The sequence below is a fragment of the Anas platyrhynchos genome, chromosome 6, assembly GCF_047663525.1.
Source record: "Anas platyrhynchos isolate ZD024472 breed Pekin duck chromosome 6, IASCAAS_PekinDuck_T2T, whole genome shotgun sequence".
In the NCBI taxonomy this organism is placed as follows: Eukaryota; Metazoa; Chordata; class Aves; order Anseriformes; family Anatidae; genus Anas; species Anas platyrhynchos.
The window spans coordinates 27,726,343-27,750,828 of NC_092592.1; the positions used below are offsets into that span (position 1 = coordinate 27,726,343).

The window sequence follows — 24,486 nt, forward strand, 5'->3', positions numbered from 1 at the left end:
CCAGCACTTGCCACCCTGGGGAAGGGCAGTGGCCTTCCAACCTCTCCAGGGCTCCCCCTGAGCTGGTGGCAAAGCCTGGGACACCTCGATGTCAGCCAAGGGAACACTTCCAGCTGTTCCATTTCCCTCCCTGTTACCGCCCCACATGGAACTGGGGGAGGCAGGGATGCTGGAGGAGACAAAATGTTATTCAGCAGGCTGAGAGAGGGGAGACAAAGAACTACAAGGCATCCAAAAGCTGCTTAAATGCCATGTGAAAATACATCTCCGCAGGCAGCACTTCCACCCAGCAAGCATGGGGACTGGCTTTCAGCACCCAGACCAAAATATCAAGGCAGGAAGATGGGAATGTTTTTCCTCTCTCACCACCCGGCGCTACTTTCGATACCCGATAACGCGTTCCCTTTCAACTTCCTTGCTGCCGGGATGAAGAAATGCTGGCTGAAAGCAGCAGGCAGACAAAACTAAAAGCACCTCGGTGAGGACAAGCCCTTCGAGGAATCGACTTTCTCTAGGAGCCTTCCCATCAGCAGCCCACGCCGCTCCCCAGCACTGAAAGGCCTTTTCAACACGAGATAAGGAGGGGCCCCCATCAGTTAAGCTGGCAAAACATCCACAAGGCAAAACACAAAGATATTTCACAGCCCGGGGGGGAAAAAAAATCACAACGTGAACGTCATTAGGAACGTCATTAAGAGCACGCAGATAATGTAAACCACCAGGAGCGGGCTAAATCCATCAGCCTGACCTCTCCAGGCAGCTCCTCATCCCCAATGTGTTCAACAAGGGCAGCGTACGGCCCTGCCAGCCCCTCAAAGCACAGGCACCTTTGATGAAGACAGAGCTTGGCTGTGCTCAGGAAGCTAACACCACAGCATCCACCTCCTATTATTAAAAATAAATAAATCCACATCAAAACGCCACCTCTGTAATCCTACCAGGTAGCAGCCCCTCCAGCTGCTCCACCAGTAAGAACAGCGTGCTTGTTCCACAGGCAGCTGCTTTTCCCAAAGCTGTCCTCGGCTTTGGGGACTTCAGAGAGTTCCTGCAGCCACTGCATCAATGAAGCAGCCGCGTGCTACTGACCTTCAGCCAGACCTGCCTGCGAGTCATTAATCACTTGTGAAATCCCCATCCATTACCAAGTTCCACAACACAACGGTGACAACGTGAAGTGTGCTGGCCGGTTTCTCCAACTTAGAAGCAAACTTTAAGCCACGCAGAGGCTTGTCAGAAGGAAAAAATAAAAAAGAAAAGCCACAAATGTATATTTTATAGGCAGCCTTTAATTTTTTGTCTGTGATTACTGCAATAAAGTGCATCTAATTGTCCGTGAAATGAGATAACATGGTTTTTAGTACAACCAACGTAATATCAAGATAAACCTCAGTGCAAAAACGCTTATCTGAAGACAACCAAAGCAGTTAAGACATTTACTGTGCAAACAGCCTTTTTCAATGCGTGTAGCTTCTGGCTGGGGGCCAGTAAATGAGTCAGCAAAACACAAAACAGCAGCAGGTTTGCTATTTCACTGCCGGTCCTGAAGCAGTACTCAGCTCGGCAGTCCCTTTTAAGACTCCGCAGCGATGCTTTGGGATCATCTCTGTAGGGACACCGGTGAGCTCCAACTCAGCCAACGTCTAGACTTCAGCAACTGGGGGATTATTACTCAGCTACAAAACAGATGGAAGCAAGTCCAGACAAAAGGGGGATGGGGGGAGAGAGGAGAAATGCCAGATTGTATACACAGACATTAAGCATGAAAACACAGAACTGGCTGAGCTGAGAACTACTTCAGGACTTTCTCCATTTATAGTAAGCTCATCAGCTGCGAACCTCTGAACTACAGTGTCTGCAGCAAGACCAAAATAGGACCTGCAGCCATTTTTTTGTGAAACAGTTGATGCATACACATTTTGCGCAGAGACGTTTAATTAGAAAACCACGTCTGGTTTTATTTTCCACGGGTCTATTAAATAGAAGTATGTATCAAAGTGGTTACTTTGTATGGGAAAAAAAAAAAAAAAAAAGCACAGCAGTTTCAATGTGTTCTGAACTGCAATACAAAAGAGGTGTCAATCTAGACCCCAACCCTTTCCTTCTTCAAAATATACAGGACTGCAAAGTCAACTTTACATGGTAAGAAAATATATACACGTTACATACAGGAAACATATTCTGTACTTTTTAAAACTTTATACAACATTAGAGAGAAAAAAATATAAACGTTAATAAAATCACATACAATATATTCAGCCTAGTAAGCAAATGCTACCAGAGGGAAGGCTGACACCACGAAAGACGAGCAGAGCAAAGGGTGGCACTGCCATACCACCACACCATTTTTTTTAGCCTGTAACAGTTCCATTGTCAAGGATACCCTTTGAGGTAGACTCATCCAATTCTTTAACAACACGGTGAGATTAAAAAAGGAATTTTTCTTCTCCCCTGAACAATGTCATACACGTAACTCTTGCTGTTAAGGTAAGTTGATTATTCTGTAAAGGGTACAGCTGCACAGACTCAGGCTAACTCGCTAACATTTGAAAGACAAAACACTGAATATGATTTGCAAATAAAATACCTTCCCTCTGAGTTGAGTCCAATCTAGAGCAGTTCTTTAACATGTAACATACATAAGTTTCATTTTTTTTTTGTTTGAATTTGATCCTTTTTTTTACATTTTTGTGAAGTCGTAGCAAGTCTATCATACAAGACAGGGTAATCTATAAAAATTGAAAAGGAAACAGTATTATAAAATGTACACATAGTTATTAAAAATTACAGTTAAGAGATTCCCACTCAGTGCTTTTACCCAATACATTAAATTTCTGTTCATATACACATACCCCCCCCCCCCCAAACACAACAGCGTAAGATTTAAATGATGGCATTTACACAAAGTACAAAAGGAGATTACCTCTTGGGCTGATTATTTCACAAAGTTTGGGGAGCTCTGAACACACGCTGTGTACGCTGCAAGACTTTGCACAAAGGAATTCAGACCTCATACAGCTCTCACAGTTATTTCTACTTGCATGGGCCAAAAGCTCATCTCCTCAAATTTCCACTGACTTGACATTTCAGAAATAGTTATTCTCTCTGTTTAGATAAAGCGCTGAAGCCAGATAACAAATATAAGTTTGTTTCTTAAAGAGGAATACAACAATACTACTTGAGTATTAAAGATCTCATTTACAATGTGGTCTTAGAGAATCACTTTCTGTGCAGTCACATACACTGCATACATAAATCGATGCCTGAGGACGTTAAAATGAACGCATCACTGTAATAACAAATTTGATTCTCTTATTTGATAAAAGACAACCACCGAGCAAAGAAGTGTCCACAAGTTGTTCGGGTACAGCCCCTCTTCAGCTGTCTCCACCCTCAAGCAAAGGAGATGGTCACTTGTTCACACGTGACTGCTGTATTTGTGTTATTTAGAGAAACCAGCTGGTCTTACCAAATCTTGCTTTGCAGATTAACACGTGCAGGTGACTCTGTTATTTGGCTCGTAGTGAAACTGAGCTTCCTCACCTGCCCACAACAGGGGAGGTATAATACTGTTTCTCAACTCACATTCCACATCACGGGACAGTTCTTTCCTAGACACCCTAAAGCAACGCTTACAGGTGTGTGCTGGCAAGAAAACTGATGCATACTGTTTTCGAAAACATCTTGTGATTAGCAATGGAAATGAGAAACTTCCCTCAGTTTTCAGTATGATAAAATACGCCTGGAAAATCAGACAGGGCTATAGAAATAGCTACTTTTGCAGTTTACCCACTTCATTTTTTTCTGAAGTACCGTATTTGTAAAAACAACGATCATCATATTGAATCATTGTGTTTTTAATGTTGGCCTGAATCAAGCCCAAGTTCTAATTCAGAGGATTGATTCCTTGTGTTCCAACCAAGTTGAAGCTCCGTTCATTCTGCATCTTCCTTGGTTTCAGTTTTTTCTGTTTTTTCCCTGAACTAGACAAGCTCTCACGAATCTGGCTCCCAGAAGTCATGCAGTTTTCCCTAAAAAGTAAGAACAAAATAGAAAACATCTCAAATTTGTAAGGACTCACAATCCAACGTGGTGACCTTAAGCTAAGCAGTTGCCTACTCTCTTCTTTATTTGTTTATTTTAATTTGGAAACACTTTCCAGTTTCCCCACATGTGAATCAAACCCAACTGCCTCTGAAAGAAACAACTCTGGAAGAGCAGCATCTTTAATAACTTTCATCATCTGCTAAGTACCTCTGTGACCATGTCTACCCTCTAATTCCCTTCCCTCCCTGTAACAGGAAACCTGAGACACTACAAATGATGTCTTTTTCATGAATTGCTTTGAGTCATTATTATTCTTTACAGACAAATGTTTGATTACACATTTTTAAACTGAAATCAATACTAAGCTTATGTGTAATTTAAACTTCCTGTAAGAAATGCAGTAGATTACTGGAAAGCTGAACAATTTTTGTATTTATTTTTGAACGTAACTTTATATTCCAAGAGAGGACCTCAGCACATTAAGAAACACAGGAACAGAGCTGAGCTCTGGATATTAGAAGTCATCCACCTATTTAGAAGTCATCCACCTATTCCACCAATGTCAGCCAAGGCAAGTATTAATGAAGGGCTGATCGTAAAATTTCTTGCTACTGCACACGTTCACAGAGCATGAGAGGGTTTTCCTCATCATTGCATGAAATTAGACACTTTCGAGGCAGAGGGCGGTGGGGGGCTGTTAATCAAGAGCTGTTAAACACATGTGCATAGAGCCTTGGATTCAAGTAGCCTCCAAGTGACAGAGTGCCAGACAATAGCAGGAAGTGCATCACGGCATTCCTGCCCCACTCAGTCCTTTCCAAAGCATCCACTAATGACTGTAATCAGAGACAAGCCCTGCGACCTGACTCAGTATTAGCATTTCAGGTTATTGCGTAAGCCATTTATGAGAACAGCACTTTTAAGGGTAAAGATGGAATCTTGGTTTTACCAAGGCCAGCAAAACAAGGGTTTTAACTAAAGACTATCCTAAGACACCTAAGCATAATCAACAGCCAAGCAATTTAAGGAAAAAAAAAATCTTTTAGAAATCAATATGCTATTTTCAAATGGTAAAGAATGAGTTTAATGCACCCTGCAATATGAAAAGAAATTAAAAAAAAGTTTTCATTACAATACCTGAGAAAGCCGAGTGGTTTGTATCATATCTTGCCATTTGCTGTATATCCTAGCAACCAAGTCTTTTACCTGCAAATTCAGGTTAGATTAGCCACTTGTATTAAAAAAAAAAAAAAGCCAAAAATCAAAACTACCACCACACCACAAAACAAAAACCCAACACCCAAGGGTTATTTGGAGGAAACAGTTTCACAACAGGCATACAGAACATCACCACCTCAACTCCAACAAGATCCCTGTAATCTGGGATTTTGAAACCAAAATTATCTACTCCACAAAAGCTCATTACAGGAAGACGATTTAAAATGTTAAGTGTTTGGCATCAACATGCAAGCCTCTGGCCTCCAAATACCCATCTCAGCCTTTGGGTAACTTAGCTTTGTTACACAAGTCTGATTGCTTGTGAGGAGAAAAAAGTGCCTGCCATGGCAATCATGAAAGCCAACTATGCAGCACTGTCTGAATTTGTATTCCTTGTATTTTTTTTCATAACCAATCACAAGCAGGTGTTAAATACAAGGTATTCAGAGTTGAAATTTGCTTCATATACTGTGTAAAATCATCACAGTGGTGCCTTCTGCAGTTACTGCAGTATCACAACAGAAGTAGTAGTGAAAGGGAAAAAGCAAGTAAGATTTTCATCTCCCAGTGCAAGTGCAATAGAAACAAAACAGACAGGGGTCTGATATTCAAAAATTCAAGTCAAGATTCTGTAACTTGTTAAAAGGATCCATGTTGTACTGATCCTGCTGAATAAAAAAAAGTCTTCGAGAGTTAAGAATGTACACAGGCAAAAGTGTTTGATTTAAGGCTGGCAAAGCCAAGGCTTTTCAAAGTTGAGGTGATCCCAGTTGGCTTGCTATGACCATGAAAGTCCCAGAATTAGGACTAACTATAGCAAGCTACGTACCACAAAGCAAATGAAAGGCAATTATCCAGGCTTGGTGCTACATCACATATAGTGTTGGCTTAAACCCACAACGTTTTTAAACAACTAATTTTAACTAAGTCATTATTTTGAAAATAAGAGACGTGCAAGATGGTCAGGCTAGTTTTTCCGTACTGTGTCCCACACTGCACATAGCCTCCGCTTTTAAAAGCAGAAGACTGCTTAAAAGCAGACGATTTCTTTTTCACGGCAGTCCTCGTTAATTGACAGGAAGCAAAGGAGCAACTCCATGGGTCTGAAAGTTGAGATAACTAGCTAAAAGATGACAAGCTCACATCTTAAGAGTTCTTAGTCCTGTAGTTAGCAAAAAGAGTGTTTCCAGTGCATTAAAACAAATGTGTATTTATGTATGAGTACAGATGTGATTCAGACAGAGAAACCAGGAAAAACAGATCCACGAGGAAAACTTAGAAATTCCAGGGTTGGTGTGAGGGAACAGCACACACAAAAAAAAAACAAACACAGAACTCAAACCAACCAACCAAAAAAAAAAAACCAAGACCACTTTGTCTTACCTTAGTTCGATAGAACAGCCTTGCATCTTCTCTAATATCACATTTTATGTGCTTATCTAAGGCACCACAGAGCTTCAGTAAGTGTTGCTAAATAAAGACAAAAATGAACAGCTATTTTAATAATCCACGTTGAAACTAAAAAAATGCTTCAAGTACTATTTCAGTGTAACAATTGTATTTTGGAGAAAACTTCAGATTGAAGCATATAAAGTAAGGAATGGGAAAAAAAAACAAAACCAAACAAGATCAGGAGATCCTTTATCAGCTGTTGTTGATATGCACCTCATGAGACAAGAGAAAAAAAAGTTCCAAAATTTTAATTAGAGCACGGCTATATATCAAAAATTTCAAAGTTCCTACTAGCTAATTTATAAGTCCTTTCTGTTCCCAAAGTAGTAAGAACAGTGCCACTCAGGTCTTTCACCAACAAAAAAAGTTCTGCAGCTTAAACAGCTAAAAATAACCTTTTCAGTAATAACTCAGGTAATTTCCTTTTGCAGTCTGCAGGAATTGGCTGAACAGGTAAAACACATGCAATGTACACGCACTGATCTCTAACCTTCTGATCGTCTTTTTTGCAGCTTCATAACCTCCTAATAACAGCTCCCAAGATCTTTGATATTCTGTGAATCTCATGATAAAATTCTCGTACTTAATCCCCCACTAACCTGCTGCAAAACAGCTCCACTCTGTAGGTGAAACATGCTGAAATTCTGCTTATAAGCATTTGCTGGTGTCTCAAGACCATGGCAATTCACCCCCATCCAACTGGAAGATGACTAGAACTGAAATAATAATACTGATTTTCTACCCAATCGAGCCTGCACAAGATTTATATACAGTGCCACCTCTTTTCCTACCAGGTCAGTGAATATTAGGCTCTTCTTCATCAAGAAATTCAGAGACCGTGTTGTGTGTGGGTTTGTTTTTTTAATCAAATTCCCCATACGTCTTCGGAAAGCAGTTGTAAAAGACATCTCAAAGAGATCATTGCAATATAACTATTTTCTTTTTTTTTTTTTTAACCAAAGATGTTTTTGCTTCACTTTTCAGTCTGTGATAATCTTTTTGCAATTGAGTAGGCAACTGAGACTCTTAAGCCCCAGGCTTTTTAGGAAGGATAGGCTGGGAAGATGACGAGGGTGTGTTGCCCTGTATGTGAGAAAGCTGCCTGAGTGCACGGAGCTCTGCCTGGGGATGGATGAGGAGCCCACTGACAGCTTATGGGGTTAGAATTAAATAGAAGACCCCTAAAGGCAACATTGTAGTGGGGGTCTGTTACAGACTTTGGCCTCTTCAAGGGTCTGCTTGGAAAAGTCCCACAGGATAAGGCCTTGGAAGGAAGTGGGGCCCAAGAACACTGATTAGTATTCTAGATCTAGAGGTTTCATCTGAACAGCAGGAAAACACTTCCTTACTGCAAAGGTGACTGAGTGCTCAAACATGTTGATCAGAGAGGCTGTGGAGTTCCCCTCATTGATACCCAAAAAGCTGTCTGGCCACGGTGCTGGGAAACCTGCTCTAAGTGGCCCTGTTTGAACCTCCAGAGGTCCCTTCCAACCTAAGCCATTCTATAATTCTGTGAAACAGAAGCAAATATTACTGCTTTACCTCCCTCTTCAAGGCTTCACATAACACATTTCTTAAAAGCCAGGAGTGGTTTTATAGAACAGATTTACACAAACATCTTGCAGCAAGCAACTCACAGCAAATGTTCACAGGAATCTCAATAAGATTACCAGGAGGCTAAACAGAAGGTATTACTTAACAGATGTTCACATCTCGCAGCACGAGGGAACTATGGCTATGGAGAACAGGAGAGATACAGTCCTAGCCTTCACTTGCTGATGGCTGCGCTCCAGCACAGAAAAACACAATGTGTTGAGCATATTTTACTGGATATTTTCAAAATGGTTTTCTTCTAGATTAAAGTTTCAGCTTTACTTAAGAAGTTCATAGCATCACCAGAGTTCTGAGGATCTGTGCTGAGTTAATTTCCAGTTACTCTGTGAAAGATAACGTCTGATGATCAACAAAATTGTGTTTTGACACAATTCCACCTGCAAAAATGCAGGAGAGGTTTCTTTCTCTGCAGTAACTGCAGGGAAGAGCTCTTCTGCATTTACTTTGCCTCAGACCAAGTTTCTTCCAGTGCTGTTATCCTCTGGTGATCTTCTATCACCTTACCACAATAGACCAGAAGTGCATAATAGTTAGCCATTTAAAATCTAAAGATCTAGCCACTGTAGTTACTTACCCTCTGATTGGAATTTACAGTGTCAAAGCAGCTAGCTTCACTGACTAGATGAAGGAGGATGTAGACTAGGTAGTACACCTGGAGAGAAACCAAGAGAGCTTCAGCAGTCAAAGCACAATCTTTAGCTACAGCATTATCTTTGCTTTAATGATTCAGTATTATGACTTCACTGGCATCCTCCGACAGCCTAATAAATGAATAGGTACGTCTACACATTTGCCTAAGTAAATAATATGAAACAATACATTCATATATTAGAATCATTTTAAAACAGTACTACGCTGTTTTAAGTTACCCAAGTGACCCACAAAGCTTTCTGTGGTTTCAATTACTGAAAATTAAACTCAGCAGTTGACTTTGTTTTCCCATTATCTACACCCAGATCAAAATACTTGCTAAGAGATTTCATGGTAGACTCATATAACCAAACCAATATTGAATTCTCAGATGAGTGCAAGTTTTTCTAGAACTTGTTTACAATAGAAGATTAGTTTTCAAAAGTGCAGAAGATACATAAAAAGACAAACAAAAAAAAATCCTATCAGCTATATACCTCCTGTTCTAGTTCTATATGAAGGTGGTCTTCACTGACATTCTGCTGCTCATCAGTTCTCATCTTCTCTAGTAGATTAGACGGTTTCATGTACACCAGATACTGATGCAGAAGAGACATCTACAGACAGATGCATTAACAGATTGGACTGGTTCACTGGCAACGGACAATTTGAAACAGTGCCACTACCGTATCACATGACCATTAACACAAGAACTTCTATAAATGTGGCTCTTAATTAAAATTGATTATTTCGTGCTTTGGGTAATTCTTGACTATTTGCAAACTAAAGCATTTGTATGTTGCCTCATTAACCCCTTGTTTTCATAGTGATTCTACATAAATATAAAAAGAAGGCAGAGAGGCATAAACTTCTTTTCAATGACCAAAATTAATGTTTAGGCACTTAAGCAATATTATTGCGCTTACAAGCTACAGGTTACACATGTGTACAAATATACTTCTAACACTAAAATAAAAAAAAGCGATTATTTTTAATACCGTAAGCCTATTTTCATGTTAAAGAATGACCAAAGTACAAAAAGAAACACCTAAGTTTTCTAGACTTTTTAAAATTATACACACACAAAACATGCAGTACCTGCTTGTCGCTGTCATCAGGTATTCTTATATGCTTCTGATTAAGAAGCTTTGCTATTATCACCAGGCTAAGGCGTCGTCTTACTTCCCTGAAAAAAAGAAGTTTTTTTATTTCTTTCCCAGAGAAAGTCTCAAATCCACAGTTTCAACAATGTTGACTGAGGCTGTGCATGGCTTCCCGAGACATAGAGTTGCCCACAGCTATTAAATTGGATTTACTGAAGATAGGTGCTGTTAAACCAGAGGCTAGTAAGGTGCAAATATCCTTGTCTCATTACAGCTTTTCTTGTGGACAAGCAAACATTGCTAGAAGCTTGCCTCCAAGCCTGAAATCAAAGGCCAAAATCGTTCTCCTCTCTCTCAGATACATTTTTAAATTTATTTCAAAGATGCAGAACTCTTGACAGATTGACATAAAATCAGACATTAATCACCCAAAGGACATTTAATTTTTGATCATTCAGCCAAAGATTAGAGTAGGTGATGGATGTTGGAAGTTATGCCTTTATTTACTATAGGGTACCAGAAAGTGTATAGCCCAGAAAACTACAAATAAAATGTAAAATGACCCTTTCCAACCACAGAGGTGATTAAGAAACTATGTATGCACAATGACATGCACATACATCTGTAACATATGATAAAACCTAACTATTTGTGGTGGTTTGTTAAAGTATCTCCCTCCTCCCCCCCAGAAAAAAACAAAACACAAAAGAAAATACAAAAGCAATGTTACACCTATTGCATTTGTCAGGCTCTGGGCTTATACTAATAAATTAGCTGTTACAGTGTCATTACCGTCCGCGTATTATCCAGCTAGGGACCAGCTGAACCAGCCACAGAAGATTATGGTGCTGACTGGAGAGTTCACTCACTGCCAGACAGAGCTCAGGCATCTTTAAAAGAATAAAAACATGTTTTTGTTTTTTTTTTGTTTTGTTTTTTTTTAATCACCCAATTTACTAAGCAATGGGGACATTGGACATTTGTTTTATTTGCAAAGGAATACACATCTGCTACCAAGAAACATATCCACAGCATAGATATTAAAAGGAATTGGGCTAGTAAAAGATGATGTGCATGAAGATATTTCTGCACTGCAGCTGTGGCTATGTCTCCTAAATACTATTTTACAGTAGGGTAGCTGAGATCAGGTTGCCTTTCCTGACATTTCATCAGCTTAGTGCAATCATTTCATTTATTCTTTCAAATAGCCCTTTTAAACAATCTATAATTAACAAAATCGCTGCAAGTTCAATACAACAGTCCCCTTGCAGAAGGGGACAGGCAAGCATGTTTTTAGGCAGACAGTCTCTCAGTACACCCAGCCCCCTCCTAAATCTCAAAGACACAAAGTTCCCAATCTGTTCAATATTACATTTACAAGCAGTATTTTTCTGCTATGTAAAGGAAAAAATAAAACTTCAAAATAAATTTCTTGAAAATTAACCTGCAGTTTCATAAATCTAGCACTAGAAAATGAATTATGAAGTTACCTTTGTATCCCAGTCTTTTATACTTATCAGAAGCTTTATGAAAAGGCACTGAAAATCTGTCAAGGGAACTTGCTTTAGCTGTTTCTCCAAGCTTATTTTAAATAGTAATAGAAGCAGCAGCAATATTTCTTGGTCTGTATATCCACCTTTGACTACCGTTGTACAGAAATCTAGAAACTTTAAAAGAAATAAAAAGCATTAAAATCTGAAATTGGTTTAGCTTCTATTAAAGCGTGATGAGAACTTAAGTTTTCCACCCTCACTTTAAAATGCACTTTGAGTAACAAAGTTTTCCTGTTCTTATTGCAAGAACAATACTAGCTCCCCTAGTAAGTGTCTGCATTTTTTATTGTTATAAAAAAAAAAAACATCTGCTGGAGGCTCATCTTATAAACATTTAAAGAAATACTTTTGAACAATGACAATAATCCCTGGACATTAAAGTACAAAAGATCTTTCTACACTGCACCGTTAATCCTATTCTAACTAAACAGAAGACTGACAGACTTTCTAGCTATACAAGCAACACTGAAAACAATCAAGAGATTTTTCCCCACCCAATTATCATCAGATGGATTACTTACAGTATGGGATGTGTATTTAAAGGAAAGAAATGAATTGAGATATGTAAGTCTGTCTCTAAAGGAGGTGATCATTTACATGATCACTGCAAATCTCTAAAGAAGCATTGTCAGGAGGGTTCAAATACTTCCACAAGGAACTTGTAAACCAGTTATAGAGGCAGGATTTTCATGGAATGTTTAATCACAGAACAAGCCTGGGAAGTGTGACCAGCCCACGGTTTCACAGGACACAGCACGGATTCACAGCTCACTTCCATAAAAGAGGCAGTCTCAGCTCCACCTGCCCTCCGTGAGCTCCCACCTCATTCACCTTCTGCTGCACAGGGACTGACCATGTGCCTCTGTGAGCTGCGCTAACACAGAGGCAGCATAAAATACAACAGCCAATACCAGCTGCCGGTCCCACTGGAACACCCTGACACTTTTCTTTTATATGACGGAGCAAAGAAGCCTGACAGAGAGCCACACTGGAAAAGGGAGGCACCAGGAATTGAGAGAAGCCAATGGAAGTCAGGGAGAAAGGAAACTGAAGCTTGCAACAAGCCTGCAGCAATCTCTGCTGAATGTGGAGCTGAAACGCCAGCACAACACCTACTCAAAAAACAAGCCCAGAGCTAGATTAAGGTTCCTTTTTTTCCCTCAAAAAAAATAAACAAAAAAACTCTTGCATAGTAACTGGAGTTTTCTCACCTTGATTACATTCATTAGATTGTTTTCTGGTAGACTGGCGAAGGCTGGACTGGCAGAGGAAAGAGATTCTCTTGGTTGTTGTTTGTTCACTGTTCCTTGCATCTGACTCCTAATGAAAGAGATGCTAATCTGAGCAATCAACAATTTAAAAGCCCACAAAGGCTTATTTGCATCAAACCGAAGGAGAAACCAGCATGGTTTAAACACCTTCAAATCAGAACTATCCCCAGCTACAGAGCACGTCTTAAACTTATAACCAATTAGTTACAATGCTGCCCAGCTGTTTAGGCAACAATTCAAGTTAATACCCGTTAGACAGTTGTAGGACAAAGAACAATACTCTGATTTGCTGAATCCTTACCTGGCAGGAACTGTTTTAAACTCTGGCTTATTTATTCTATGAATACCTAAGTTTAGAATGTAAGGAGACAGAATAGGGGAAAATAAAGAAAAACCTTCTGATTCTACATTCTGAACACAAGACCTGCTTTCACAGGATCTAAGCAATAGGTGTCAAAATGAAAACACTTACAAAATATCACACTCATTAAAGTTGGGCTGCAGATGCTCCAATGGAAAGAGAGACGCAAATGTAACACCCATATTGACAAAAACAGTTGACACATCAGCTAGTGAAGGTATCCAGGGTTTAGACTGTTCATCGCTGATGGAAGCTACAAGTAAAAGATATGGAATGGATTAGTTGAAATTTAGTTCTTAACATTAGTTCCTTTTCAGGGAAGCAAATACATTCAGCTGTTTGCATCAATTCTACCAGCTCTAATCTCAGAAAAATTGCTGTTATTTTCAGAACTATAGTGTGAGGGGTAGTCTTGCGCAGTATTTTACACTTAAGAAACATCTTTCCTATGTAACAGGTAAATTACTTTAAGATTCCACCCATTTTCTCTCACAGCTGTCTCTCACCACATACAGTAGAACAAGCAAGAAGGCAAGATTTTACTTTTAAGAGAACAGATAAATTACTGTTCTGTGTAGGTAGAGGTAAGAGGGTGTTATAATGGGACTAAAATCTTATCTCCACTTTCAAGACAGGGAAGGTTTTCAGAACAGAAGTGCAAAATACAAGGAATTCACTGATTGAGGTAAGCAAAAATGCTCATTGCAAAAAGCTGATCTGTATCACGACTCACATCTGAACAGCTGCAAACTGTACACAGGATTCTGTATAGGATACAAACTAGCAAGGTGACAAACTCGATGCAGTGTTTTCCAAACAATGACAGAAGTCACTAGAATTTTGAATTGGGTCAATCCTCTCTCAGGGTTAATTCTTTAAGAACAAAAAAGGCAAATATAATAAAACAGTATCACTCAAGACACTGCAAGTTCAGATCTCAACGTTCAATTCAAGTGTTCCTCATTTTCTTTTGGTGTTTTGTTTGTTTTATTGATGTTTCTTTTTTTCCCTTTTTTTTTTTTTTTAATAAAGCATCCTTAGTTAAGCACCAGAACAGAACATCTCAGAACAGTTGGGAGACTCCACAGTTTGCAATTTTGTAGTTAGACAAACTTTTCAGGAGCAACTGTAGCCTATTTGATCCTGCTTAAGGTAGATACATAAGTCAGAGATGGGCTAAGATCTCTCCTAGTCTTAATTCTTTGAATGCTCACTGATCAGCTTGAATTGTTCATTCTGAAACGAGCTTAAAGTCAACAAAGCAAAAAATAAAGGAGGCTACATTTCCTCTTATATCAGCTCACAGTCCTGTTTCAAACAAGATTCAGAATAAGTAGACCAATTTCAATAGAACTGCCCAAGAATGTCAAATGATCTTGATTACTTTAATGATGTTAACTGTTAATTTAAAGAGTGACTGATGGATCTGAACAAAGACACTGAGAACACATAAAGCAACTGGTACTGAAGCAGCTCAGAGTACAGATGAAGGAAGGCAAAACGCACAGGAAACAAGCAACAGCGTAGGCTGAACCAGACCCTTGTAAATATTTACATGGAAGTGTATAGCTCCTCTCACTTTTGCCATTTATTTGGAAAGTAAACCACGCACTGCTACATACTGAGTATGACTATGTGAAAACCACCTTGTAGTTCTTAATTTATGAAATGAATGTCTGCATCTTCTGAAGAGAAAGATGGGAAGGAGAGTGAACTTGAGCAGACCGGGCTCCTCCTTAGATCAGTTCCATTTGTGAAAGAACAGAAGCGTGTTTAAAAGGTTCTGTACTGGATGTACACATTTGCAAATATATGCCAGGACCACTCCCTGTGAGCAGCTTGCACAAACTCAGTGAAGACCAATTCCTGTTACTTACATAATGCACAAAGGCTAGAAGAACTTAAATTCACGCCAGAATTACAAGACAGAGCCTGTGCTTTTTCCTTCCTTCCCAACACCTTCCTATACTTCATGGAAGGGAAATACCTTTGTTTAGATGGTCAGTCTTCCATCCCTCAAATACTCACCATTTTTTACTGTTATTTCCATCAAACTGTTTAAAATCTGCAAGGAAACACAATAGCCAGGATGAACAGACATCATCTGTGGAGGGAAAAAAAAAAAAGCTATGAGTCAAACATCAAGTTGCCAGATAACATTTTTCTTTAAAAAAAAAAAAAAAAAACAACTCTTCGTTAAAATTAAAAGAAAAAAACAGAAAATAAATACCAAATTCTCTAATGCATAGTACATCAGAGAGAACGGACTATTATGATTTCCAGCAGTATTTCAAGCAGTATACACATTCTGTGAATGCTTTTAAAGTAATTATTCACAGTATCAGAAAAACTGCAACCCTGTGTTGAAAGTCTGTTCTTAAGAATGTACTGAGGATTAGAGGAATGAATTATTAGCTGTCCTTTTGGAACCTGTTGTATCCGTGATCAAACTGAACTCCATCATCAGAAGTGAGGGCAACTGAGCATTGAACTCAACTTTTTTCAGTTGCAGGTAAGTAGAACACGGGCAAGACTACACCAAAACGATTAATTATTAACTACAAGAATATGATGAAATACACGTCACACTCCCTGACATTTCACCAGGCCAGCAAAACCTCCTCTTCTTCTCCCCCAAGTGCTGGACAGTTTTGTGCTCTGTGGGCAAACCGAACTGGCTCACCCTTCCACCTTATCAGAAGAACGCCAGAGCTCACGTAAGAAAGGAAGGCAGTACTTTCCTAGCGGGAGAGAAAGAGATGGAAAACAAAAACGTTTTCCTTTTGGCAAAAGCAGAAAGGGAGTCATCAGACCCAGGCTGCAATTTTGCAGGCAGTCCATCTTTACTATTCATTTCAGGCACAGTCAGAAAGCGGTAAGTAATAAGGGAGTGAAGATAGGAAATGGGCATTTTGTGAGTAACAGAACAATGCACATTCCCTGGGGACTTGGGTACCAGCACAGGCATCTAGAAAGAAGACAGCCACAATATTTCCTTTGACAGCATCTCTACTTTTTTTTTCCTGAGCCATAATGCACATTGACTGTTTCAGAATAAAAATTCTGATAATGCTCGTATTTAGATATATAAGGTACATACTACAGCATGTACTTTTTTTTGTGTGTGGGGAAGGAAACAGATACATATTTGCTTCTGATGTGGCCCACATTATGAGCATCCCAAAATATCCTCTCACCTAGCACGTGCTGAGCTTTTTTCAGATGAAATACCACACAAAGATGGACAGGAAGCTTTACAGCCACTCTAAGTGTGGAGAAAAGCATGGAAAAAGCCTTTTATCACTAGTGACAGTCAAGGTAGTCTGCAGAACAAACCAGAACCCAAAAAAGAAGGCATTTTGATCAAAAAATTGCTCAAAAAATGCAACAGATTCACAAACTTCTGTTGATTACTTCCACAACAGCTGGCTTCTAGGAAGAATATTCTACCTGACAGAGTGTAACTGCAGAACAGTGTGGTCTTACCTGGAAAAGCCACTTCAGAATTGGTGCAGGACACAAGCTACAGCTGTAAGCAGAACTTAGAAAACCATGAAGAGCTAGAAAAAGCTGCTGTGTTACATCAGAACTGTAAGACAAAGATGGGGTGGGAGAAAAAGGAGAAAAATCCATTATTGGTTGAATCAACAGTTTCACAATTAAAATGGCTTCAAACAAACATGGATTTACGCTATTGTATTATGAATCATTATTCCTGTCTACACAGATGGGCTCTGTCAGATTAGCGAATAAGATACCAAATTTTTATTTTATTTGCTTTTTTACTGACAATGACCTTTACAAACTCTTACAGGAAAAGAGAAAAAACATTTCAAATTTCTTGAATTCTCTTTTTTTTTGAAGAATCTTTCAAATAATCTAGAGGCAAAATGAAGCAAATAAAACCAAATGGTCTCATCTTGCTAGGCAAATTTGCGAGGTGCAGAACTCTGTATGATTTAGTAGTAAGTTCTTTTAGTTGAAATCTTCCTTAGCAAGTAGTGTGTGCCATAAGCAGCTGAATTAGATACCCAATTTACCATGTACCCCTGTTTAGGCTCCTCTGTTCTCAGTATCTACTAGAACAGGTAGCTCTGTTGTGAGACCTGCCTCCTCGCTTCTCCATATCCCATCCATCTACCCGCCTGACCAACGAAGCAGCTAGGAAGACATCCATGTGTCAGCTGGGCAGCCAGTATGTGCCAGCTGGATGGTTTCAGAACACCAAAGCAATTAAATCATAACTGCATTTTGCAAGGGACAATTCATTTAATTCTCATTCCTCCAGTCACTGATTTACAAGATATTTCTTAGAGCTTGCATCCCTGTGACCTTCACATATTAATAAAGAGGCCTGAAGCCAGAGGAGTTTATCACAAGCCCGACTTCCTCAGGAGACAAGGAGAAACCACCCCCCTCCTTACAGCCACAACAAAATATACAAATGTTTACAGCTCCCTCAGTTTCACTGATGCAAGTTCAGAGTAAAATACCAACTGAAATCAGTGGAATTACTTTTAGGATTTGCACTTGTGGATTAGAAAAATCGTCCATCTATCTGTAGTCTGACAGCCTCATAAAATGGACCACAAATCTCCACCAGTTATATAACAGTTGTGTCTGTGCATATATAAACACTTAGCTCGCTGACTGAATCTAACAGATGCCGTAAACTGTAACTTCCTGCAATCCCGATTATGTGGAATCTTAAGTCCCAGGGTCATTCAACACAGAAGGTTTTCAGCAGACATAACATTAGAAAGAGGACCATTGTGACCATCCATCTGAGATATTTAAGCTTTTGTTCATCCTAATATTTCAGTTCTGCACTCATCTTCCACAAATCTGTCAGATTACCAGCGATAGCCCAACGCAACAAAAATATGGAAGAGGTCAGGACACTTTTTTCCTCCCCCCTTCCCCTGATGCCTCAATTAATATGTTTTTTCAAAAATTTGAGGAGTAAAGAAAGAAGGTTCAAGTAACTATTCACTGTTCTATGAAGCTAATCTGGAAAGCAGAATTACAGGAAAAAAGAGTCAGTCTTGCCTACTTTGTAAGAATGAGTTCATTTGTATGCAAAGATACTATTTGATCTTAAAAACTTTTAGCATTTATGAAAATCTTACAAGTAAACACAACAGAATGAAGAGGATGTTCTTACCTAAGGAGGAGTTTTTCTATAGGATTTTGAGGGATGAAATAAAAATTCCTCAAGTCAAGGTCATGTTGATTGAAGATTTTCCCAGAGACTGTTAAATCAAATATGTCTTCTCCGGGGTGGTAGTCAGGTATGGCACGAGCTGTTAATGAAAATCTCTTTATAAACGCCCTACAAAATTAAAAAAATACTTTTATGAATTTCAAGGAGAGGCCATGTGCTGTTTGAGAGTCATTTTAAGATGACGAACACATCAACTGCATATGAAGGTAGAGTTAGATTATAATACAGTAACATCTAAGAAAATCCACACAACCCTAAAAGATAAATCGGTTCAAACTAGACACATTAGCAACAACTGATGGAATGAGAGAGAGATTAGGAAAAAAAGGCAAGGAAAACAAAGTGAAGAACTAGGTTTAATTGGTTTATGAATAGGAAGGACCTGTGTTCTTCTGAGAGGTCTTCATCTGTGACATTCTCATCTTCTCTATCTGAAGAATCAGTTTCCTTTTCTTGTATGTTTTCTTGTAACAATTTTTCTAGTTCATCTAATCTGAAATAACAATAACAGCAAAACATATCATCACCATGTAGTATCTACAACAGAAGGAAACAAGAATCAAGCTCCCAAACCCAGGGGCCAGTAGCTCACTAAGCAGGGCAAAAGCATACAAGACATTGTATCTGTGTAACAGAACAAGCATATTGCTAGTCCAAGATACAAAGTTCATGTTTCCCAATGCCTAATGAATTTCCAACCACACTCAGTCAGTAGTTTGTGAGAGACAAAGGCACTCAGACCAGCTGCTGACATTTTTTTTTTTCTGCAACTGCAAAAAACTTTGTATCTCCTAGATTTTTATTTTGTAAAGCTTAATGCTAGCATATTATTCGTTAAATAGTGTCAGTTATAGAAGCAGCCGCTATGTTGCTAGTCGGTTCACTGTTAACTAGGGACAGATTCTTTACAAAAAAAAAGAATATACTCACTGCTGATTGCCATTAGTACACATACCACATTCCTTTTTACCTGAAAGATCTCTTCCAAGAGCATGTATTAGTTCTGAATTCTGTAACTACTTGGATACTGTCAGTCTACACAACTCTGGAAACCAAAACTAAGCTACGAATGATTTTGAAGGAACTAGCATAATCAGTCTACAGAAATACTCTGATTTCATGCCTGACTAGCAGCTGTTAGCTGGCTCAGTGACCTGCAACAACAGCATTAGTAAATTTAGTCCACCTCTTGTGGGGTAGACAGATTAATCACAAACCACTCATTACTGCTTGCAAGGAGCCTGTCACTCAGCTTTCAGAGCTAAGCCACACTGGTAGGTTCCATCAGACATATGTTAGTGGTACCAGCAGGCAAAGCTTAGCGTGCTGCTACCCAAACCCCACCGCTTTGGGGAGACGAGGTAAATCTAAGCATCCACAACTTCGTACCAAATTTTTAAGGCAGCTTTAAGAAACAAACCTTTTAGATTCTTCTTTCTCCTTCAAGAGATGTTCCAAGCTGTTCACATATGACACCTGGCTAACAACAGGAGTCTTAGAAAGCTGTAAATGAAGTAATAAGATATTTATGAAATGCCACAAACTACCAATTGATTCACTATTAGGCAACAAATATGGTCAAAATATGAATCTCTTCATATTTTAAGATATTTTAGCTGAAGGTAAAAAATAATAATTAAAAAATGAAAATCAAAGGAGACCCAGTAAAGCTGGACAACTAACGGGGTTTCTCAATTCCTCGATAGTTTTCCATTAATTACTAAATCTCTCTCTGTGATTAATTTAGAAATAATTATGCTTCACAATGGATCTGAACGGCAAAGCAAGTCTTCTTCTCTCCCTGGGGCCAACCTCCAGCTAACCTTCATGAACAGCATTAGCACCAGAAGCCTGGTGCTTCATAGCTTTATCACTATCCACCGAGACGCTGGGAATCCCCTTTCTTGTGCATGAGACAAACTCCTAAAATGATTCAGCACATCTTTGTCACTTTCACCCTTGCCTAGAGATATCTTTCAAACGTAACAATCAGAATATCTTTGTGGGGAAATTTTGTGGGTAGGTTGAAGCCCTCTTACCTTACTTTATATCTGTTTATTCCTTAGTTGTTTGGTTGGGGCGTGTTAAAGATTGCATCCAGTTTTACATATGCCCCCTCTTACAAAAAAGGATAAGAACGCTAGTACATGCAAAAACCATGCTCGTGGAATTTTTGGGACAGTTCAATTGTTTTGTGCCTGTTGGTCATGAATTAGTACAAACAGGATAAGCCAAACACTGTGGTCATACATGTTCCACAAAAAGTTGATCTAGACTGCATCTGTTTATCATTCTTAACCATTAATTACACAGACCTGTTGGTTAAGGCTGGGTATGTATGTAACCACAAAAACCTGATCTATAATGTGCATAATTAATGGTAAGGGCAGATAAAATAATTGTGACTGTTCAACACTTGCCTATGGAAATACTTTTTAAAAGAAATTCAATCAGCAAAATAAACCATTTCAGAGATTTATAAATGGGAGAAGGGGACAAGGAGCTGTATTTATACGGGCATTCTGCTAACAACAGGTTTGTTTGCTGAAACTAGTGGGCTGATCCCAGCCAGCAGCTCAGCACCACAAAGCCTGCTCACTCCTCCCTCCCAGTGGTACCAGGGAGAAAACAGAAAGAACAAAAGCAAGAAAATCATGGAGCTGGATAATGACAGTTTAGTAAGTGAAAAGAGAGGGAAGAAAACAAAACTGACACAAATGGCACTCGCTCACCACCTCCCCCAAGCAGACTGATAGCCGGCTCGTCTCCAAGCAGTGGCTTCGTGGCTACCTGCCAGAAGCTCCCCGCCACCTTTTGGTTTATTGCTGAACATGACACGATGCAGCACTGGAAATATCCCTTTGGTCAGCTGTGCAAGCACTATTTAGCAGTAGCCAAAACCTAGTGTCTTATCAACACTGTTTTAGCCACAAATACAAAGCACCAAAACACAGGCTGCTCTGCAAAAAATTTAACTCCATCCCCACCAGATCCACTTAAGTACAGCCATTTCCAACCCGTATCTGCTTTGTAAGGAACGCTACGCTAAGTCCTAGTATAGGACTTTCCTAACTAAACTATTCTTTTACAATAAACCTGCAAAACCAACAACTTTTGACATGCTGTAATTGACCGAATAGGTTAACTTTTAAAAATAAATCAATTCATCACCATAATATCCTGTAAACTGGTAGTTAAATACTCCTTCATCCATCCCCTATGAGCAGATTCAGCTTTCTGAAATCCTTTCTAAAAGTACTTCCAATTTCCATGAAATTCAACCTCAAGGAAAATACCTCACACAGACCAAGAACTTACACACAGCTTCCTGACAGATCACAAACTGTGACAAGGATATATTGTTGCAGTCTAGCACAGATCTCTCAATGGACAGATCAATTTCCTCTCCTTAACTTCAACTCATAAGTACCTTGCCCCATCAGAAAGTTGAAAACATTAGACCCCACACATCTTCTAAGTGTAACCTCTCCCCTTTTTCTTTAGGGGAAAAATGCAAAGCCAGAACTCCTGAAAAAACGCTGATGGCAATCCAGCTCACGCAATCCAGCTGCACAAACCATCTTTCAGCCATGCCAACGGCAAAAACAATAAAAAGCACCCTCTAACTGACAAAATTCCACCGTTGCAGCATAGGACCCTCAAGTAAGCTCAGCCACCAGTTTCACAGGCAAATATTCTTAATGCATGAAAACTCAGTTAAAGGAAAAGAGTCGTACCAAAACGGGCAACGTAACCTGATACAATGGTTCTTTGTTTGCTTGTTTCAGCCACTTACATGAAGTTTCAGCAATGGAGCCACAGTGTCCTGAGAAAAACTGTCTGAACAGTCTCCTTCCGAAGCTTCTGTCTGTGGCTTGGGAGTTGCAGACAAGATTTCTTGCAGTGTCACGAATGGTTCTTCATCATCATCATCATCTAGAGCACATCCCAAACTCTCATCTTCACTATCAAAGCTGATTTTTGATTTTCCGTTCACCTTGAACATCTCTGAACAGGTGCTTTCAACTTTTAACTCTTGTGAGAGTTGTGAAGAGGCATGGTTGCTGTCCTCGGACTCTTCTTCAAAAGGCAACAAACAGGGAAGTCCTTCGTCAGTCTCTTCTGAGCCTGAAAGTTTCCCTGAACCTTTCACCAAACAAAAATCGGAAGCATTTTCTGAACTATTTTCTTCTGGTTTTGAAAAAACGTTGCTGGGTTCTACATCATCAGCTCTATTGAGTCTTTCTGGTCTTTTCCCATCTTGCTCCATCTTAGCGTCTAACACCCAAGGTAAGCCAGCCATGTGGCATTGAGGCTTCACGGCTTTTGTGAATACAGCTTCTCTTTGTGCTATGTGGTGTAGGGAAGGCAACACAGTACTTTTCTCCTGAGAAGGAAGGGACTTTTCCAAGAAAGAGTGAGAGTTGGCCACCTGCAATTGATTCTCTTTGGTATCCACAAGAGAAACTTGGTTATTTTCATTAGGACTCTGTGCAGAAAATGATGACAAATCTACCGAGGAGTAATTATTTTTCTCATTTTCATTCCTTGAGACATCCTCTGGGTATTCCTCTGAATAAGCAGAATGAGGTCCAGGTAGAGCAGTAACCTCCGTTAGCTGCAGAACACCACTAGAAAGAGACTTTAAGCCAACGTTTTTAACAAAAGCAGACTTCCTACTTTTGCTTTTTTGAGGTGACCAGTTGAAAGCAGGGTCGCTCAAACCTGTTACTTCAGAACCGTTTGCATCCACGCTCATCACAGAATGTTTTCTTTTCCCAGGACAGCCGATTTGTTTGGATGGCCCAGAAGACGAATTAGATTGAAGATAGGCTGATGGAACAGACTGGCTTTCCCACGTACTGGCAGCTTTCTTGGATGAGGTATCATCTCCAAATTCACTGAGAGTATCATGTGTTTGAAACTGCTTCAGTTGGGTTGGGTCATCTACGAAAAACGTTTAAGAAAAAGTAAACCACCGTTCTAAAAAACAGTCAAAATTGTAACAGTCTACCCTTTAAAAACAAGTAACTTACATTTTTAAACTGTGCTATGTCTGAAATTACTGACCAGGAAAAACATTTCAATTCTGCTTGAACACTGAAGACTGCAGTTAAGATTCACTCTACACTGTACTCTTAGATTGTCACCTTTATGAACTTGAAAATGAAATTAAGTCCTTTTATTTTAAAAGCAGCTCAGCACCTACAGTAGAACACTACAGTAGTTCTACTTATCATAGAGAAAATTATATGGTTAAAAAGGGCAAAGAAAACAACAATACTGCCTGAATTTTACCATTCTGTTCAATAAGAATAATGTTGTGGTTGGATTTTTTTGTTACTGTTATTTAATCTGAATTTCAAATTTTGTTAGTCACCACAGTGAAGATAGATGTTCCAAAATGCAAGATATACTATAAAAAAAAAAATATCAGGGATTAAGACAAAAAGAGATCACTTTTAATTAAGTGATTAACAATCTGTTTTTCACTAAATGGTCCCAATTTACTCATCAAGCTTGCCATGTATTAGAAATAACCTTGACTATATAGCAGTAATAATTTTTGACAGGGAAATTTAAGTAGATTTACTCCTTATAGCAAACTCACAACACTTCTGAAAAGTATCTTAAATCTGCTTCCTTTATCTAGTTACAAACCACTTCTAACCACTGTCACTACTGTTCAAACCTATGAAATTGTACAAGAACTGTCCCAGTCACCTGAATCACACTACCAAAATAACCCTCTTTATCAAGTAACCTTCACCTTCATATTTCTTGCACTGAACTGTCAGAATACCTATCAAAAGCTGAAGAATATGTTTTAACTACATACATGTAAAATAAACATAACTTTAAAAAGCACTTTAAAAAGACATTAAGTGATGGACTTGATTGCTCAATTATAATTAAATATTATCAGCACTACCTGAGGCAGCCTCCCCTGAACCAGAATGTGTTATGTTTCTTAACTGATATCCATTTTCCTAAAAACAAAATCAGAGAAGATAAA

General features: G+C 39.1%; 1 protein-coding gene across 3 annotated transcripts in view; it reads right to left on the minus strand.

Annotated features, from left to right (window-relative positions):
* Window positions 1–1,266: 1,266 nt before the first annotated feature.
* The window catches only part of SLF2 (SMC5-SMC6 complex localization factor 2), a 30,684-nt gene continuing 7,464 nt past the window's right edge, over window positions 1,267–24,486 (minus strand). For 2 of the 3 annotated variants that reach the window (XM_072039730.1, XM_027460073.3), the window contains exons 4-20: window positions 24,403–24,460; window positions 22,267–23,417; window positions 19,891–19,973; window positions 18,853–18,963; window positions 18,411–18,578; window positions 16,733–16,835; window positions 15,275–15,350; window positions 13,358–13,499; window positions 12,826–12,934; window positions 11,552–11,728; window positions 10,854–10,951; window positions 10,057–10,144; window positions 9,456–9,575; window positions 8,903–8,980; window positions 6,646–6,732; window positions 5,182–5,250; window positions 1,267–4,028 (exon numbers count right to left, since the gene is read on the minus strand). In XM_072039730.1, the coding sequence (XP_071895831.1) occupies window positions 3,993–4,028; window positions 5,182–5,250; window positions 6,646–6,732; window positions 8,903–8,980; window positions 9,456–9,575; window positions 10,057–10,144; window positions 10,854–10,951; window positions 11,552–11,728; window positions 12,826–12,934; window positions 13,358–13,499; window positions 15,275–15,350; window positions 16,733–16,835; window positions 18,411–18,578; window positions 18,853–18,963; window positions 19,891–19,973; window positions 22,267–23,417; window positions 24,403–24,460 (2,754 nt within the window). In that variant the 3' untranslated portion in view covers window positions 1,267–3,992. The remainder of the gene's footprint in view (window positions 4,029–5,181; window positions 5,251–6,645; window positions 6,733–8,902; window positions 8,981–9,455; window positions 9,576–10,056; window positions 10,145–10,853; window positions 10,952–11,551; window positions 11,729–12,825; window positions 12,935–13,357; window positions 13,500–15,274; window positions 15,351–16,732; window positions 16,836–18,410; window positions 18,579–18,852; window positions 18,964–19,890; window positions 19,974–22,266; window positions 23,418–24,402; window positions 24,461–24,486) is intronic. The other variant, XR_011810095.1, reaches the window with a different exon arrangement.